The sequence below is a fragment of the Trifolium pratense genome, linkage group LG6, assembly GCF_020283565.1.
Source record: "Trifolium pratense cultivar HEN17-A07 linkage group LG6, ARS_RC_1.1, whole genome shotgun sequence".
Lineage (NCBI taxonomy): Eukaryota > Viridiplantae > Streptophyta > Magnoliopsida > Fabales > Fabaceae > Trifolium > Trifolium pratense.
Window position 1 is genome coordinate 29791781 of NC_060064.1, and position 18516 is coordinate 29810296.

Here is an 18516-nt window from a genome sequence, read left to right on the forward strand (position 1 = left end):
TATAATTTTATGGTTGTGCGTGTGAGTTTCAGCTTAATTGAGAAAATTTAGTAAAAAAAAACAAGCTTAAAAACGGAGTAATTTATGGAGTTGATGTTTTAAAAAGTTAAAATCAACGTCCATAATAGAAATAGCTGTCATAAATTTTTCTTTGTTGGTGACACCCTGCTTACTATAAAATTTTGTTGCATATAATATTCTAACATCCAATTATTTAACATAAATTTCATTCTTTCAATATTTAATTATATTAAGATAATTTTGCTATGAGGGGATCGTCATCGACAAAGCTTTATAGTACCATGAAACTCTCTTTTCTATTTTTTATGTAGATGATGAGCAAAGGCCTAAGGAAAAAGAGAACACTTATTGTTTTTCTTGCTTATAGCTGGCTTGTTAATGAAATTATTCACCTACAATAGAAGACCATATATGTGTTTACAGATTAATATGTACATTGCATTATACATACAACTATAAGGAGTAAATTTTTTAACTACTAGAACACTTTGACAAAAAAATAAAGACTTTGAATGGTGATTCCTAAATTGGTAATTAACAGACATTTTTACATAGACCCCGTATATATTATAAAAAAGGTTTTAATGATGCCTAAAGTTCTCCATCAAGTAACCTATGAAACACACAAAGTGGATTCTCCATAAAAAAGAATTATATTATAAATAGGGTTTTAATGATGCCAATTTTTGAAAAAGACACCTAAGAAATTGTACAAGGGAAGAAAATAAAAAATACTCCGTCGGAGACTAGTTCACATTTCTATGCATTGGGAGAAAAGGCAGAATCAATTTCAGTATTCAAAACTCAATTTGTACAACATAACCTTAGATGAAACAAAAAGTCTAATGTATAGTTTAAATAACTAAAAAAGAAGCATGATTATGTTCAAACCTCTAATCTGTTGCAAAGACAAATCCAAAAATATATTATATTGTCGATCTAAATTCTAAAATCTGAATGGTTGTCACAAGAAAATATCTTGGCTTCTCTCATTTGTGAATTGCGGAATTACGATGACTTAGACTATAATTGAGATCAAAATATTTATAATTTGCTACTTGATTCAAGATACAGAATAAGAAAATCTTAATCAATCTCCCCCTCTTCTACATCATTTACAGGATTTGGAACACAAAGTGGATCTGCTTCCTCCTCTTCATAATCATCTTTAATATACAATCCTAGTTGTTCCAAGGGATTACTACCACCAAACTTGAAACCACCCATGCCATCTTGAGAGTGACCGGGACTTGTCTCGTCTACAGAGCATGGTAATTGCTCAGCAGGTACAACTCTAAGCATTTCCAAATCTTCCAGAAATTGAGAATTCTCATTGATTTCCACAGTTTTTTCCATCTGCATAGATGCCAATGTATGATGCAATAAAATCTAAAGCAAGAATGTAGATGGACATATTTCAGGCAACACAGACACTTATTTACCTGTAGCAGTGCTTGTCTTGCAGCTTCTCGATCAAGCTCCCTCTTTCGTCTGGCTTCCGCAGCAGCAGCTTCTTCTGCCCGCTTTCTAGCTGCTTCAGCTGCCTTTGCTTCTGCTTGTAGCCTTGCCTTTTCTGCTCAAGAATGAGTCAGATCAACAGATAGGTTAGTTAAGATTTAATAGCAAGTACTGTATTAGCCCTCACGCAAGTGGAACGCCCAAATCACCTTTCCGCCTCTCTATCTCCAGTTTTTCCTTATCCCGCCGCATTTTCTCAGGATCTCCCTTCACACCCTAACCACAACCAAATTAAATTGAACAAATCACATACAAATCGAAAAATAAACAGAAGAATAATTGCATGCAGAGAATACTATGTAGCTCAAATGTGTGGTGTTGCTTACCTGGGACTGTGTCTTTTCTTGAGCTTTCAAGATAGTATCAGCAAATCGACTCTTCAATAATGCAGCTCGATAAAGTTTATCGGGGGAGACCTGTCTTTCAGTTGCACCGCACCCTCCTAAAATATTAATAAGATAACTGTTTGAGATTGAATATCACAATAGAGTTAGAAACATATCCTCCATAATTTCATGCACTCTTACCATCTTGAAAGCTGTCAGAGTCGCAAGAATTTGGTTTTTGCTGAGATTTATCATCCAGTTTATCCAAGCCATTAACTGACTCTTGAAATAAAGAATAAGACTTAAGAGTATAAGATAATACAGCAATGGCCATGAAATTCAAACATGAACAATATCAAAGGAACAGCTAAAAGAAGTCAAGGCTAGCAAGTAGAGATACTTTAGTTTATCACAAGTCTATAACATTAGTGAAAAGTTGCTAAGTCAAGTCTAAAAGGTCCAAATGGGGTTAAGATGCTCTCCAAATGGAGGGCTCCATTTCTCAAGTGAGAGAGACATAACAGCAAAAAAGCTTGAATTTTCAGACAGCTCATCCAATACAAACCACCCGAACCACTCAAACTGAATTTCGGCAATGATGGATCAAGCCCAAAGCTATGCAGAGGATCTGGATATTGAACAGGAAAATGAATTTCTGCATTTGATGGGCCAAACCCAACTTGCTCAGAAAAAATTAGCTTTAAGCGGTGGATATTTAAAGAATGTTGGGGCACCTTGTCATTTAAATCAAGGTTTTAATGATTTAGGCAATGGATCCTAGTGGATGTTAAATTTTACCAGCAACTATTACCTATTCAGATTGAGGACAAGGTGAAAGTTTAAGAGGGAAGTATTGATAAGTTAGTTAACTGAGTAGTTAAGAAACTTAGTTAGGCTGGTATTGTGGAGAGTTCTGAATATATCTCCAATATCCGGATTCCGGGGAGTGTATGCATTGTGTTGTTCATTGAATATCTTCTTAACCTGATCCAGTTTCTATCAAACTCCTGACAAATTCTAGAGTACAGACATTTATAACCTTGACTACAGAATTTTAAAACTGTATGGGAGTGAAGTCCAGCATTATTTTTGGCCTCACAATATGAAGAACCACATTCACAAGATGTAAGGCTTGTTTCTACTATGTCATAGACAATTCATGTATTTAAGTGGGGATCATTATATTGTCAAAAAAAAAAAAGTGGGGATCATTATAACATTCTATCACCAATATGACCATTTACATGGGACACTTTGGAAGAGTTAAACAAACTATCTCCTTTTAATGTATTCTTTATTAAGATAAGATAAAAATCTTTCCAAGACCCTATATTAGCATCCCAAAGTTTTTCCATTTGGTTTTTCAAACTACATCACTGCAGCCCAAGCTATTAACAGCCAAACCTGACCTTTTTCAAATAGCGCCAGCATATTCTAAAGTCTTTGCTTGTCATCTGTCTCTCACAATTTCATTGCCATCATCATTCCAAGGCCTTTCCTTTAATTATGTGTTAAACTCTTACTTGGGACATGTTACCCATTTTTATTCGCACTGTTCAGTTATGGGAAGTTCCGGGATATCATTGTTCATTTTAAGTTTCTGTTTGATTATTGACTTGTCTATAATGCCTTAGATTTGACAGTGAGTATGTCTAAACTACGAATTTAAATTGCTAATGATGAATGTCTTTTAGTTTCGGTCGGGCAATATGAATTAGTTATTTTAAATCAACAATTGATACGGACTTTGTCGAAAAAACAATTGATAAGGACTTTGTTATTCTGGGGTGCCCAAGTCACGCAGCTAGTATGGGATGATTCATAAAGTACTTAATTTGTTTGGTTCTTCCCCCTTGATAGCTAGCTTTTAAAGGAGGGTTCTCCATTTTCTTTCTCTCAGTTTCCAATAATACAATCTATAATCTATTCATTTGATTCTTTCTATTTTTCATTTCAATCTTACTGGTTCTTAATATTAACGCACTTACCAAAGAGTATCCAACTCAGAATTCAATATAGAAAACTGAGAAGCCACGCAGAAGAAAACAAATCATACAAAACAAACAGGAGACAATGGGTAGAAAATCTAAAATTTCAGTTCTATAAATTGCTTTATTTCTCAAACTGCAGAGTGTACTTGATCATCATCTTTGCAGAGCATTAAAAGACAAAGAACAATTACTCACGACTTATTTCAGAAGTACGAGCAGCAGCAGCCGTGGTCTTTAAATCCATCTGAGCACCAGTGGCAATGTTTTCTGGTACCTGAAATAAAATATGAATAATTGATCAGCCTTTGTTATTTACCAAGAGTCATCTTTAAATCTGATCAAATCCCTTGATTATAGGGATAAATAAAACTAACAAACCTAATCTTATAGAGAGATATTTTCTCAAAACAATATAACTTAAATCTATACATATCTTAACAAAAACCAAAGAATATATCATAATATCAAAAGTGTGTAAGCAATCATATAAGTATTTTAACATTGAAGTTGTTAGAATATAATAAAATATCATGTAACATCTTTATATTATATTAAAGCATCTTAGTTTATCGTCTAAGGTTAATTAAAATCTTAAGAGTATCTTAGAGTATCTCGTAGGAGTAGTTTTCACATTACTTATTATTATTACTATAAAGCATGATCTGTTTCATGATTTCCCTATTTACTTAGGATTATGTCTATGTATCCCCTATAATATGTTTAGTCTTATGTATCAATAATATTCGAAGTTTTTATTATTTATATCCTCCTTTTATCTAAAACTCATAACTTCGAGATAAGTAATAGGTTTGGTCTCTTAGGTTTAGGGAGACAAAGGAATACTGTGAATAATAAAATTATATTTATATTAAGGTTAGTGATTTGTGACAATAAAAAAGAGAAATCCCTATTCATATTTACAGTAGACTGAATCCTAACTAAATCCTAACCCTTATTTTGGATTGGTTCTTTAAGTTCTTTTGTTCTCGAATTGGTCGTTATTGTTATTTTGTTTCCATTGTTAGCCTCTAAGTTATAATCCTCTTGCACTGGTGTCCTTTATACTATATTTTGTGATTGTGCAAACCATGACTTTTATTACACAGCTAGAGATGAACAACATTCAAACACTCATTCATCAACCCTCACACTAGAGATGAATTACTCACTGTTTTGGGTTGGTCAATTTGAACCATTCATAGCGCTAGAGAATGAAGCATTTATGTGAAAAATTAGGTACTCTGATTCTTAGGTTCTTGCATTTGAGAATTTGTGAAAAATTAGGCACTTTGTCACACATGCTTATTTTACCAAAATTTAGTTAAAAAGATTCAGTGCAAACAAAAGGTAACATAAAAGATTAATTCGGTCAGACAAAAAACTTAAAGGACCAATCCGGGAAAATGGTCGAACTTAAAGGACCATGGACGTAATTTTTCCTATAAAATATTATGATATCTTTTATATTATTTTAAAGTATAAAAAATAACAAACAAATAAATAAATATTTTACTAAATTATTAAACCATACCTTTGATAAATCCTCTGGTCTTGATTCATCATCAGATTCACTATCAGAAGAACAACTAGAGTCTGAATCTGCAATGTACACATTTATAAGCAACAATTAACATACAAAGACAGAACCAAAATACTAGTAAGTTAAGAAGATGCCCCGTTCCTAATTTAATGTTCAAATGGAGCAAGCTTGTGCAGACAATTGACTCTATATTTTTAAGGTGTCCCTAATATGTGTGTGGCCTCTTCATTGTGCAAACATTGGTATTACTCCCTCCGGTCCTTTTTATAAGGAACACTTTGAAAAAATTACACAAACCAAGGAAGCACATTGTACTTAGTTATTTTCATTTAATACTCTTATAAATTTAAATTTTTTCCATGTATACCCTTATTTAATTACTCTTAATTCAACTAACTTACTTTTTTTTAATATTGTCTCTCATAATAAATAAGGGCATAAGTGAAATTAGACATTTAAAACATTTGAAAATTGGTCAAAATTTCTTATAAAAATGACCAAATTTTTTCCTCAAAGTGTTCCTTATAAAAAAGAGTAATTTATACGGAAAGTCTCCTTCCAAAGTCCTCGTTTTAGAACAACATTGTTTGATTGGCCTCTCTTCATTGAGCAAGGATTTATCTAGCAAGTCCCGTTGATAGATCAGCAAAGTGATTGGACATCCTTTAGCATTAGTATTTAGTAATTCGGTTTTTGTTTGGTGGCTAGCTTTCTTGATTAGTTGTTTATTAGGACTCCATATTCTCCCATTTTGAATATCTTTGTTTTAATATAAAAAAATCTTTTATCAACAAATTTTTTAAAAATAGCAGCTCTTTTAAACTTCAACGGTTGTTATAAAAATAAAGTTCATGATGCCATTCATAGGAACAATACACGACAACAACAACCACCTTTTCCCACTAGGTGAGATTCCCCACATAAACCAAATAACATTAGTGTCCTATTGACTCATGCTTAATGATAAACAAGTCAACACAGCTCTTGCTCAGTAGACACTACACAAGTAAGATTGTCTACATAGATCAAAGACATCATAATGTCCTACTAAATAGTGTTCAATAAGATATTTTTCACAAATCATTTACTAAATGTCAGTTTTCCACATCCTAAAATAATTATCACAAAATTACTTAGTTTTCAAAAAGAAATTCAAACCTCACTTACCACTGCTCCCTGGACTTGAACATTTGCTCGTTTGGTAGGTTGTATCCTTTTCAATCACTACAGGAGGATGGCTTGAGACAGGGGAGTCTATTCCACAAATGTCCACCTCTTCATCAGCCGGATCATTATCTACAAGCAAAACAAATTAAACAAAGAGCAAAGCATACACACACACACACAGATATATATATATATATATATATATATATATATATATATATATAACACAGACACAAAACACGAATATAACCTTTAAATGCTTGCAATGACGAATTGCTTGGTCCAGAATCATTCAAAATCTGCAACAGCAAACATAAATTACCAGAAGTCGTATCATACATATTGTGACTGACGTCTCATTAAGAAGATGAGTACGTTTCAGATAAAATGTGTTACAAGCTTAATTCATGGAAGTGTTAGGTAGCAGAGAGACCTCTATTTCACATGCTTCAACTTTTGCTTCGTTTTTTTGCTTCTCCATTAAAGAGTCATCCAAAAGCTTTCGTAATTTGAACAGTATATCATCACTGAGACCATCAATATCAATCTCAAGCTCATCTTCACAATCTTTACCATTTGAACTATGTTGTCTCAAAAAATCAAGGATGTTGGCAGGTATATCTCCATCAAAAGCTTCCAATTCGCTACCAATATTTTGCTTCTCTTTAGTTGACATAACCCGTTTAGCAGGTGTTATAACTTCAGGTTGAGCAGGTACAATAACTTCAGGTTGTGCAGGTGGGGGGATAACTTCAGGTTGAGGAGACGGGATAATTTCAGGTTGAAGAGGTGGTGAGGCAATTTTCCTCTTTTTAGAAGGAGGCATTGGTCTGGCATTTTTTACATCTTCACGAGTGTTTGTCTTCATGGGCAACAACGAAGAATCTTCTCTAGGAAGTTTCTTTTCGATTGATTTCCATCTCGTTTCAAAAAATTTATTAAGGGTAACAGCCATGATATGGGCATCATTGTTGGATGGATTATAAGTCATTGCGTTTGAAAATGTAAGTCTGATGTCACTAGCAAATTCCAATGGACTTGTGTATGATCTTGTAGCGAGCTTGCCTTTTATTGTTCCCAAATCCATAGGATGCTTAATGACTGTGAAATAATCTGGAAGATTCAACTTAACTACATCCACAGGGGTGTTAAAAACCCAACCATATTGGTGATCCATCAACTTTTTCAACAGTGACTCACAATCTTTCATCAACAAAGCATTTACAGTTCCAGGCAAACGACTTCGCGCCGGGGTCTCAAACTTCCCAGAAGAGCCCCTATTGAACCCACGAGGCTTATGACTAGTATCTAATGATTTCAATTTATTTACTGAACCTGATTTTGATAGTGTCCTCGAGGTCTCCATCACTGGTCTCGATGCATTTCCTGGTACTGAACCAGATATCGATGGTTTTCTCGAGTTGTCTATTTGAAGCCTATTTTGACCATTGTTACAGTTGATATTACTATCACTCGCAGACGACAATGCAACACCATTTCTCTTTTGCATTTCAAATTTCTTTTGAAAATCCCGAACCCTTTCAAGCTCAGACTTCAACCGATACTCCAGATCTTTTCTTTGACGAGCCGACAATTTTGACAAAGGAACAACTTGCATAGGAACACCATACGCACCACAACGACCCGAATTCAAACTACCATATTTCCTTCCCGAAACCCGAGTATCATCCTCCGAAACAGTCATTTCGGTATCCATTCTCCCCGACGTACCAGACCCATCCGATAAACCACCTGTTTCAACCGCATTACCACAATATCCCCCAGAATTTCTACTCTTGGCCATTATCACTACACTCGAAAGTGGCAATCAAACAAAAGCTTCAACTTCAATTCCAACAAAATATCTCACGATCAAAGTAAGTCCAGAATTCCTCTTCTCCCAGCAAACCTAATAACTAGATACAATTTCAAGATAATAATCACCCTTCTTTATTTCTTGTAATAAACCAAAATTACTACTCCAATCTTTCTATAATGAAATTAGCTTCTTCCAAAACAGAGTAATAATGTAAAAATATCTTGGTAAAAAAAATTGAAACCTAATAATCACTTAAAACCAAAAGACACTTAACACTAAAACTAATACTAGTATTGAAGAAATTCCAGTAGGAAATTACCAGTTCCGTATCGCAAGTTGGATTGAATGAGGAAGGAAAAGAGAAACCCTAGAAGAGCGATGAAGTGGTTGTTGAAGGAAGAAGAGAAAACGACGGCGTTGGAGAGAAGAAGCGGGAGAGCGAGAATAGGCTTTCTTTTTTTTTTCTTTCTCGCCTCCCTTTACAAATTGCATTGCGCTCTATGAATGGATTTATATAGGCCTTTGTTTTTGTGTTTTCGTCGATCTAACGGTGGAGATTTCACTTCAGAGTATTAGCCGTACGATAAATAAATAAATAAATAAATAAATAAATAAATAAATAAAACAAATCTTATTGATCCGGCCCAAAAGTAAAAAATCTTTGACTTTTGTCAAAAAAAAATTAAAAATCTTTGACTAGGTTAGCTTAAAATTTCTATATAGTAAATAATAGTATATTAATTTATAAATTATTGTTAATTAATATATTAATTTATGTTTAGTCAAAAAAATTAATTTATTAATTTATAATTGTTAGTCAAATGATTAAAATAATTATTATATTAAATTTCTCTGTTTCTTCATAATTGTTGTTTTTATAGGGAAAAAATTATTTATATTTGTAACTTTTTAAAATTATATGATGAAGAAATAGGTTTAATGCAATAATGAATTTTTAAGTATGTTTATCTAAGAAAAGATTAAGTATTTTATAGAAAAATGATAAATGATTTCATCATGATTTATTAATTTTTATATGTACAATCAGCCTTACAACGACTACTCGGTACTTTTATTTACATAGACTTATAATATTGTCTCTTTCCTTTTAAGAGTTTATATCAGCTTTCACTTTATCGTCATTGACTTGACAATAATACTTTCCTTGCATAAAAAACTTTAACTTCCAAATTTTAAATTTTGTTGGCTTAAAAAGCATAGACCAAAAATTATGCCCGAAAAAATTTGGAATCAAAACTTATTACGATTTTTTAGGACTAAAAATGATATTTCAAATATTTATAACGATAAAAAATGTATTGAGCCCTTTTATTTTTTAATAGAGCCTTAAACAAACTGTTTCCTATATATTTTTATTTTAAAAATCATATTGTTGTGTTGGACTCTTTACTTTCTTTTTTCACAAAAAATAAAATAAAATACCAAAATACAATACAAGTTTATGCGGAGATGAGACGGGCGAGAATACATGAATCCCTCCAAATAGTGTTCATATGAAATGAGTTTTTAAACTGGCTAACAGGTCACATTAGGCTTTCAAAAGGACAGACTCATGCCTAAAATTTAAGTCTATAATAGGCCACAGCCAAACTCAGGCCTTCAATTATTTGACAGGTCAGACTTAGACTTAGCAAAGCCGGCCTAAATTGAGCATGGTCACTAGAGTATAAATTGAACATTAACTACACTTGGACATGACTTTGCACATAATATAGGTATGGAATTAACCATTTTATTTTCGTATGAACTGCTGTTAATGCCAAATTTCCACCTTGATGTTATGTGTTATGTGCATTTGTCTTCTCACATGTTATGTGTTATGTGCATTTGTGCTCTCATATGAGTAGCTATTTTTTTTTTTTGGTTTAATCATGAGTTGCGACAACTTTAGTGAAACTAACAATTAGAATATATTTTAGTCAAAAAAAAAACAATTAGAATATAGTTCTTTTTTTGTTTAATCATGAATTGCTATTTAAAACAACTTCAACAACTTTTTTGGTTTAAACATATGAGTTGCTATTTAAAACAACTTCAACAACTATACTCATAGGTATGGAATTAACCTTTTTTGGGGGATAAACTTCATCAATAACTTCAGTGAAACTAACAATTATTGATCAAAAATGTTCTGGTAAAAAACAAGGGGGTTTGTATTATTGATCAAATGGTGTGATTACACTCAGTTCAATCCCAACAACCCTGGGAGTTTTATAAGTCAGAATTCGATCCCTTTACAAATGAAAGTAAGGAGCTATTTATAGAACTTCTAGTCTTCTTCTCCAAGCAAGGGTTCCTAAAAATCCGGTCTTCAGCGCCTTTTCCGGTGATGCAGCGTGAAAGTAGGAATGAAACCTTGGTCTCCAAGCCATGGCAGTTTCAAGGAGTTGGTTTCTTCATTCCCAAGTTAATTGCTAAGGCAGTGAAGGACGAAGATATTTTGTTATCGTGTGTAAATCCATCTTATGGGCGGTATCCTTCATTGCCTACCTCGCCCAGGCCTTATATCGCCAAATGGACACTTAGAATTTAATTGTTTTGGGCCTGTTTCCTTTCTCATATTAATTGGGCTAGTTTGATTTTGCCTTTAAGCCCATTGCCCAGTCCACAGCCCCCCAAGCATGAGATCCGTAGGAATGAAATGCTTAAGTACAATTCGAATTTCCCTCCATAATTCTTGGCGCGTGATATACCGCGTTTCTCTCCTACTCTCTGGTGCACGTTCTGACGTTCATGGGCAACTCTCATTAACCGTTTCCCCACCCGATGCTGCCACGATGAGGTTCTTCATCTATAAAAATGGGACTTTGATGAAATAATCAGTTCATCCCTTCTTACCTGCAAAGTTCTAAACTTTCCTTTCAGAGTTATGTCTCCCAAAAATCCTTCTTTCGAATGTGGTCAATCCCCGGCTTCCCCCGTCATTAAGCGGCTCCGGCGTATGTTGACCCTAGGCACGGAGGACTTGATGGATGATTTTGGCGAGTTCTCAGAGTTCGTCAAAGAGCTGAACGATTATTGCTGGAGGCTAACCAAGGAGGAGAAACGCTTTCTTGATAGTGTGTTACGTTTGGAGAAGGAACTGAAGGATAATGCGTCCTTTGTGATTGCTGTGGAAAATGTGAAGGAGTGCCATGCTGAAGTTACCGAAGCTGTCGACAGTCAGATAGAGATCACGAAAGAAACCATGGGTGTGCAGGAGGAGATCTTAGGGATATGCTTCAACGAGGAGCGGAGAGTGGACGATCGTTTGGCGCTGCTGAACAAGGAGATGAAGCCGCTTGTGAAGAGGAAAAGGGCTCTTCAAGGCGAAATCAGGGACGATGTCACTAAGCTGATTTCTAGGCGTCACTCCCTGGTGGACCTATTGGACAAGCAGAACGAACTGAGAGAGGATTTGAAGCCTATTGAAGAAAACATGGTGAAGGCAAAGAGGGTGAAACGGGCATTGGAGGAAATGCACCGTATCGCCGTTGCCGATGCTGGTGAATTGGGGAGCTCTACTATGCCGTGAAATCTTTTGTTTGCTCATCTTTCCGTTTTGTACTTTTCTTTCCAGTATTTGTAATTTGCTTTTGTATTTTGGGATCTTTGTTATTTTCATTCTGTTTCTTTGCTTCCGTTGTATTTTCCTTGCGACAAATTTGGATATTAAGCAATTTCTTTCCCTTACGTGCTGCTCTTCTGTTTCCTTTAGTACCGCCTTCCTTTGCGATCTTCGATAACTAAAATGGGTCAAGTTTTGACTCCTTGGAAACATAAAAATGGTATTTATCGAGACAGTCAAAACTTGATGGTTACGACCGTCCACGCATTTATTGTTGCCGTTAATAACGATGTTAAGGTTGAATATTGGCTATAAATATCCCCTGCTAAAACTCGAATTTTCATTAACTTGTTTTGAATCTTTATGATGGAAAATAACAATGCGAAAAAACCTGTTGCCGGACGCGCTCCGCCTCAGCGAAAGAAGAAAAGGGTAGAGGTGTCTACTCCCAACTCCATTCGCTCCCGAAGGTCTGAGGGTGTCAAAAAGGTGGAGGTTATCGTCCTTTCCTCGGATACCTCCGATTCTGGTAGTGGCGATGAGGATTACATTTCGTTTCTGGAGACCTATGTTCCTCCCGAGCTTTCTTCTCGTGCTTCTTCGTCGGCTGAAGAAGAAGGATCCCGGATTACCGTGGAATCTAAGATGACGCTTCCTGAGCCTGTGCAGAAGGATTCAGAGTCCGAGTGATAGGACTTTCAAGATTAGTTTTTCTTTGTAATTTTGCTTTCTGTCATTGTACCTTTATTTTCCAAAATTAATAAAGATTTTTGGTCTAGGACTGAATTTATTGTTCTTGTGTTTTGCTTCCTCCTTAATCTTGAATTTTCTCTCTTTTTGGGCGTTTTTCCTGTTAATTTATGTTATGCCCAAAAAGGGCCAGGCTCATACTTTCGGCGTGGTCATTCTAGAGGCGCATTGTGCTTCGAGGCGACTTCATGTTCGCCTTTTAGGGTGATAACTATTTGACGATAAATCTTCCAAAACTTACTCTCGGGATACACGCTTCTTGACACGTATTTAATCCGACGGCGCACTTGGTACTTCTTACTTCGACTTCTGGACTTCAACCAATCGAAAAGGTTTTTCTCTTTATAAGTAGTATCTCCGTTTCTTCTTTCTCTTTACTTATTTCTTCTCGCGAATCAGTGTTCTCTTTCGCATATCCTCCTTCGATCCAGCAAGCCTTTGTTCAACGACTCGTGTTAGGACGCTTCCAGTTTATTTCTCCAAGTTTTGTCAATTCCTTTGAGGTATTCTTTCTTTTATACCTTACTCCTTTTTGCCGATTTGGTCTGTCTTGAGTAGGAACCCTAGTTTTCTGATTAGATTTGGATAAATGGTTATTTTGAGGGAGTTAGATGATAATGAGGAGAGGGTTCCTATTTCTTCTCCTAGTTATCTCGAATGGGCGCAACAAGTTCGCGCCCACTATACTAGGGCTAACGGCGTCCTTAATAGCCGAGGGTTTTACTCGGAATTATGGGGTTTTGATGTGGGGAGTAGTAGTAGTGATAGTGATAGCAGTAGTGATAGTGGTAATGACAGTGATTGTGTCATAATCTCCCCTTCCTCTTTCACAGGAAAGCGGAAGAATTCTTGTCGAGATCTGGTCGTTGCTGATTGTACTCCAGTCACCATGGAAGTTCCTTCGAAGTATACTAGTGTGGAAATGGTGAGGAGCTTTAGGAAAGCCGTCAAACTTTCTGACTCTCGACATGAAGATTCTATTATTACCGAGCCTGTCAGAGAGGATGAGTTTGTATTTTCTAAGAATGACAAACCTCCGCATTATTTCTACCTTTATACTGGCGTGATCCAACCCCTCAATATTTGGCTGCCCTTTACCCCTTTTGAGGCGGAGATGTTGAAGGTTCTTAACGTCGCCCCTACCCAGCTTCATCCCAATAGTTGGGCTTTTGTCAAAGCCTTCGAGGTGATGTGCTTAGGTTTCGAACTGGAGCCCTCAATTGGCGTCTTTTTTCTCCTTCTACCACATTAAAAACTTGAAACCCCAAGCTTTAGTCTCCCTTAGTAGTCAACCTAACCGCCGCCTCTTGAGTTTGTACGCTTCCAACTTCAAGAACTTTAAGAACTCTTTCTTCCGGGTTCGCTGTGGCGATCAGTTCCCGGATTTGATGTATGATGAAGTAGAAGATCCTTTATTTCCCTTCTACTGGACCGATAACCCTAGGCTTATCAAGGGGGCCGTCTTTGAGGCCTTGAGTGATTTTGAACAAGATACCGTCAACTTCCTTGACTCCTATGCTCTTATGGATACCGCCGATATTCTTAGGTTTGAGGGTAATAGTGAAGCCCTGACAGAGTATTTACGTAAGTAACGCATTTGGTATTTTTTCTACTTCTGTTTAATGTTGATCTCGCCTCGTTATTAACTCTTGTGTTCTTTTTTTTTTTTTTTTCTCTTTTTACTTTTGCAGAGAGAATGAGGACTATTTCTAATGAGGAGAGACTGGCATTCTTGGCTAAGGCTCGCCAGCAAAGAGCCAATCCTGTTGTCGCCGTGACTGATCCACTGAAAAAGCTGCAAGTGGAGGAAGCTGCTATGAAGGAAGGGCGGAGCAAGAAGAAGCATGAGGGGCGTATCCGTGTCGAGATCCCGGGAAAGACGGCTTCTGGAGCAGAGGAGAACGAAGGTGCTGCTCCTCCTCCTCCCAAAAAGCAAAAAGTTGAGAAGATTACTCAGAAGGCTGGGGGCGCTGACAAGGGCAAAGGCGCGGCTTCCAGTTCTTCTCAGCCTCCCGCTCAAGACGCCGAAAATGCTGCACCCCTTTCCTGGAGCTCCTTCGATCCTCTGGAGTTTATTGAGAGAGGAGTAACCATGGTGGGTGACATGACTCGCTTCACCAACACTTCGACGGAAGACCTGAGGAAGAAAGCCTTAGAGTATGAAGTCAAGGGTACTCTCCTCAATTATCTGTTGACAAACCGCCAGGAGCAAGAGGTTATGGAGGCGAGGCAAAAAGTGAAGGTGGTTGATGACAACCTCGCTGATATTGAGAAGAGGTATGCTGAAACTAAGGCGAAGCTGGAGGATGACATTAAGAAGCTGAAGGAAGAACAGGAAGGCGCGGCGGAGAGGTTGAAGAAGGAATATGAGGATAAGCTGGCGAAGGTGAAGGAAAGTTATGCCGCCTCCGAGACCAAGCTGAAAGAGAATGCTGCTGCACAAGATGAGGTGATTTCTAAGCTTTCTAAAGAGAAAGATGCAGCGGTGTTCTCCGTGGGGACCTTGGGCGAAGAGAAGGAGAGGTTGGAAACTGACGTGAGGGAGCTTCAACTGTATGCTGCCAACCAGTACGAGGAAGGCTTCGCCTATGCCCTTGAGCAGGTCAAGCTTCTTTTCCCAGACCTCGACGCCAAGCGCCTAGCTGAAGCTGATGCGATGAACCAGATTGTTGAAGGAAAGCTTGTTCCCTATGTACCTCCCAGTGAATGATATGATCTTGTTTGTAATGATTTTTGTTCTTGCCCTTCTGTGGCTTTTTGTAACTATTTTGTATGCCCTCTTGTGGCTTTGAACAATTTGCCCCTTGGCTGGGTCCTTTATAAATTTCTTTATTTGCTTGACTTCTTCTCTTCATAACTTTATGAGTTATTTTTGCATTACGTTGTGAGGTAACGCCTTCTGTCGTCCTCGTCTAGGAAACTTTGTCCTTGCACCTGTGACATCTTCGACTTTCTAGAATAATTGTAAATTGATACAAATAACTTTATACCTGTTGCCTTTTGGCGTTATAATGAATCGCCTGCTTTGGTTGTGTATATGCTTCTTCCGGCGGTGTTGATAACCTCGCCTTTTTCTGCTGTTTCTTTTTCTGACGTACCCAACTCGTAAGACTTACAGGTAACGCCAAGGCCTTGCAACCTTGTTTAATTTTTCTTTTTCTGACGTACCCAACTCGTAAGACTTATAGGTAACGCCGAGGCCTTGCAACCTCGTTAATTTTTCTTTTTCTGACGTACCCAACTCGTAAGACTTACAGGTAACGCCAAGGCCTTTCAACCTTTTTAATTTTTCTTTTTCTGACGTACCCAACTCGTAAGACTTACAGGTAACGCCAAGGCCTTTCAACCTTGTTAATTTTTCTTTTTCTGACGTACCCAACTCGTAAGACTTACAGGTAACGCCAAGGCCTTTCAACCTTGTTAATTTTTCTTTTTCTGACGTACCCAACTCGTAAGACTTACAGGTAACGCCAAGGCCTTTCAACCTTTTTAATTTTTCTTTTTCTGACGTACCCAACTCGTAAGACTTACAGGTAACGCCAAGGCCTTTCAACCTTTTTAATTTTTCTTTTTCTGACGTACCCAACTCGTAAGACTTACAGGTAACGCCAAGGCCTTTCAACCTTTTTAATTTTTCTTTTTCTGACGTACCCAACTCGTAAGACTTACAGGTAACGCCAAGGCCTTGCAACCTTGTTAATTTTTCTTTTTCTGACGTACCCAACTCGTAAGACTTACAGGTAACGCCAAGGCCTTTCAACCTTTTTAATTTTTCTTTTTCTGACGTACCCAACTCGTAAGACTTACAGGTAACGCCAAGGCCTTTCAACCTTTTTAATTTTTCTTTTTCTGACGTACCCAACTCGTAAGACTTGCAGGTAACGCCAAGGCCTTGCAACCTTGTTAATTTTTCTTTTTCTGACGTACCCAACTCGTAAGACTTACAGGTAACGCCAAGGCCTTTCAACCTTTTTAATTTTTCTTTTTCTGACGTACCCAACTCGTAAGACTTACAGGTAACGCCAAGGCCTTTCAACCTTTTTAATTTTTCTTTTTCTGACGTACCCAACTCGTAAGACTTACAGGTAACGCCAAGGCCTTTCAACCTTTTTTTTGGTTCAGCGCTCATATCTGAGTTGATCTTTAATAAAGATTCAGAGCTCAAGTTTGAGATAACCATTTTTGTTGATTCAGATCCCGTAACTTAATCAGGTTAATGCAAATATTTTGAGATATGCAGGAAGATATAAACTACTAGAATTTTGAAATTCAATGAGCCTCGATAAAAACCCCAGTTAAAACAGGGGAAAAGAGTGTCTCATTGTTTTTTATTCATTTATGAAAACGGTTCTTATACATCATTTAGAAATATTGCTAAAAGAAGAGAATGGTTTTACTTATTCTTCCACCATTAAAGTGACGCTCCGCGATTAGCTATAGTAGAACTTTAGGTTTGCTACGTTCCACGTCCTGGGGAGGATTTTTCCTTCCATGGTCTCTAGGCGATATGCTCCTCCTTCAAAAGCTTCTTGCACCCGGAAGGGGCCTTCCCAGTTTGCTGCGAACTTTCCTCCTTTATCCTTTCCCATAGGTCTTTTCAGCACCAGGTCGCCTTCTTGAAAACTCCTTTGTTTGACTCTCGTATTATAACGCCTAGCGGCTCTTTGCTTTATGGCGAATTCTCTGAAATGCGCTCTTTCTCTTCTTTCCTCGATCATGTCTAGGTTTTCTTCCAAAGCTCTGTCGTTCTCTTCCTGCGTCGTGGTTTCTCTGCGCCAACTAGGAGGATTTATTTCCACCGGGATCATCGCGTCCGAACCATAGACCATTGTGAATGGTGCTTCTCCTGTCGAGGATTGGGGAGTGGTGTGATACGACCAGAGGATGGGTGAGATGTGGGCTACCCAAGCTTCGCCTTTGCTATCTAGCCTTCTTTTTAAGGCTCTTAGTATCACCTTATTTGCTGACTCTGCTTGTCCGTTAGCTTGTGGATGCTCCACTGATATAAAGGTGTTTTTGATTCCTTTGCTTCGACAGAATTCAACGACCTTTTCGCTGGCGAACTGTGTACCGTTGTCGGATACGATGTATTTGGGCAATCCAAATCTGCAGATGATTTTCTTCCAATAAAAGATTTTTACCTGTTCCGCCGAGATGCTGGACACCGGCTCTGCTTCAATCCATTTTGTAAAGTAGTCTACGGCGACGATGATCCATCGCGCTTGTTTATAGCCAACCGGAAATGGGCCAACGATATCTACACCCCACATGAAAAAGGGCCAAGGGGATAATACTGACTTTAGTGGCTCCCCCGGAACGTGATGCAGGTTGGCGTGTCTTTGACATTTGTCACAGTTTCTTACATACATGGCGGTATCATCATGTATATCTGGCCAATAAAATCCTGCTCTTAATATCTTTCCTGCTAGTGCTCTTGAACCGATATGACTACCACATGATCCTTCGTGTACTTCATTCATGATGCGCTTGGCTTCTTCAGTACTGACGCATAAAAGGAGGGGGGACGCGAATCCTCTCTTATATAGCTTATCCCCTACCATTGAATACCATGCCGCCATTTTCCTCAATTTAAAAGCCTTTTCCCTTTCTTTCGGGAGCTCATCCTTTTGGAGGTACCGGATAATGGGCGATCTCCAGTCTTCTTCTTCTATTACCATGATTACCTCTTCCCCGTTGATGCTGGGAGTTTTTATGGTTTCTTGGATAACGGTTCTATGGCTTCCTGGTTTTTTGGTGCTCGCCAGTTTTGACAATAGATCTGCTCTCATGTTTTGTTCGCGGGGAACGTAAACTAA

General features: G+C 37.4%; 1 protein-coding gene across 4 annotated transcripts; it reads right to left on the reverse strand.

Annotated features, from left to right (window-relative positions):
- Window positions 1-935: 935 nt before the first annotated feature.
- Window positions 936-8870, reverse strand: LOC123891336 (transcription factor GTE9-like). Of its 4 annotated transcripts, none has more exons than XM_045941176.1 (11): window positions 8702-8870; window positions 6997-8479; window positions 6814-6862; window positions 6564-6692; window positions 5388-5455; window positions 4052-4130; window positions 2067-2141; window positions 1866-1981; window positions 1689-1755; window positions 1464-1594; window positions 936-1377 (listed from the first exon to the last, which is right to left on the reverse strand). In XM_045941176.1, the coding sequence occupies exons 2-11, from the start codon at window positions 8365-8367 to the stop codon at window positions 1108-1110; spliced, it is 2355 nt and encodes a 784-aa protein (XP_045797132.1). In that variant the 5' UTR covers window positions 8368-8479; window positions 8702-8870; the 3' UTR covers window positions 936-1107. The 4 variants fall into 4 exon arrangements, with proteins under 4 accessions (XP_045797132.1, XP_045797130.1, XP_045797133.1 ...); XM_045941174.1 differs by having other exon boundaries at window positions 2067-2147; XM_045941177.1 differs by having other exon boundaries at window positions 6997-8472; window positions 8702-8865.
- Between the last annotated feature and the right edge of the window lie 9646 nt (window positions 8871-18516).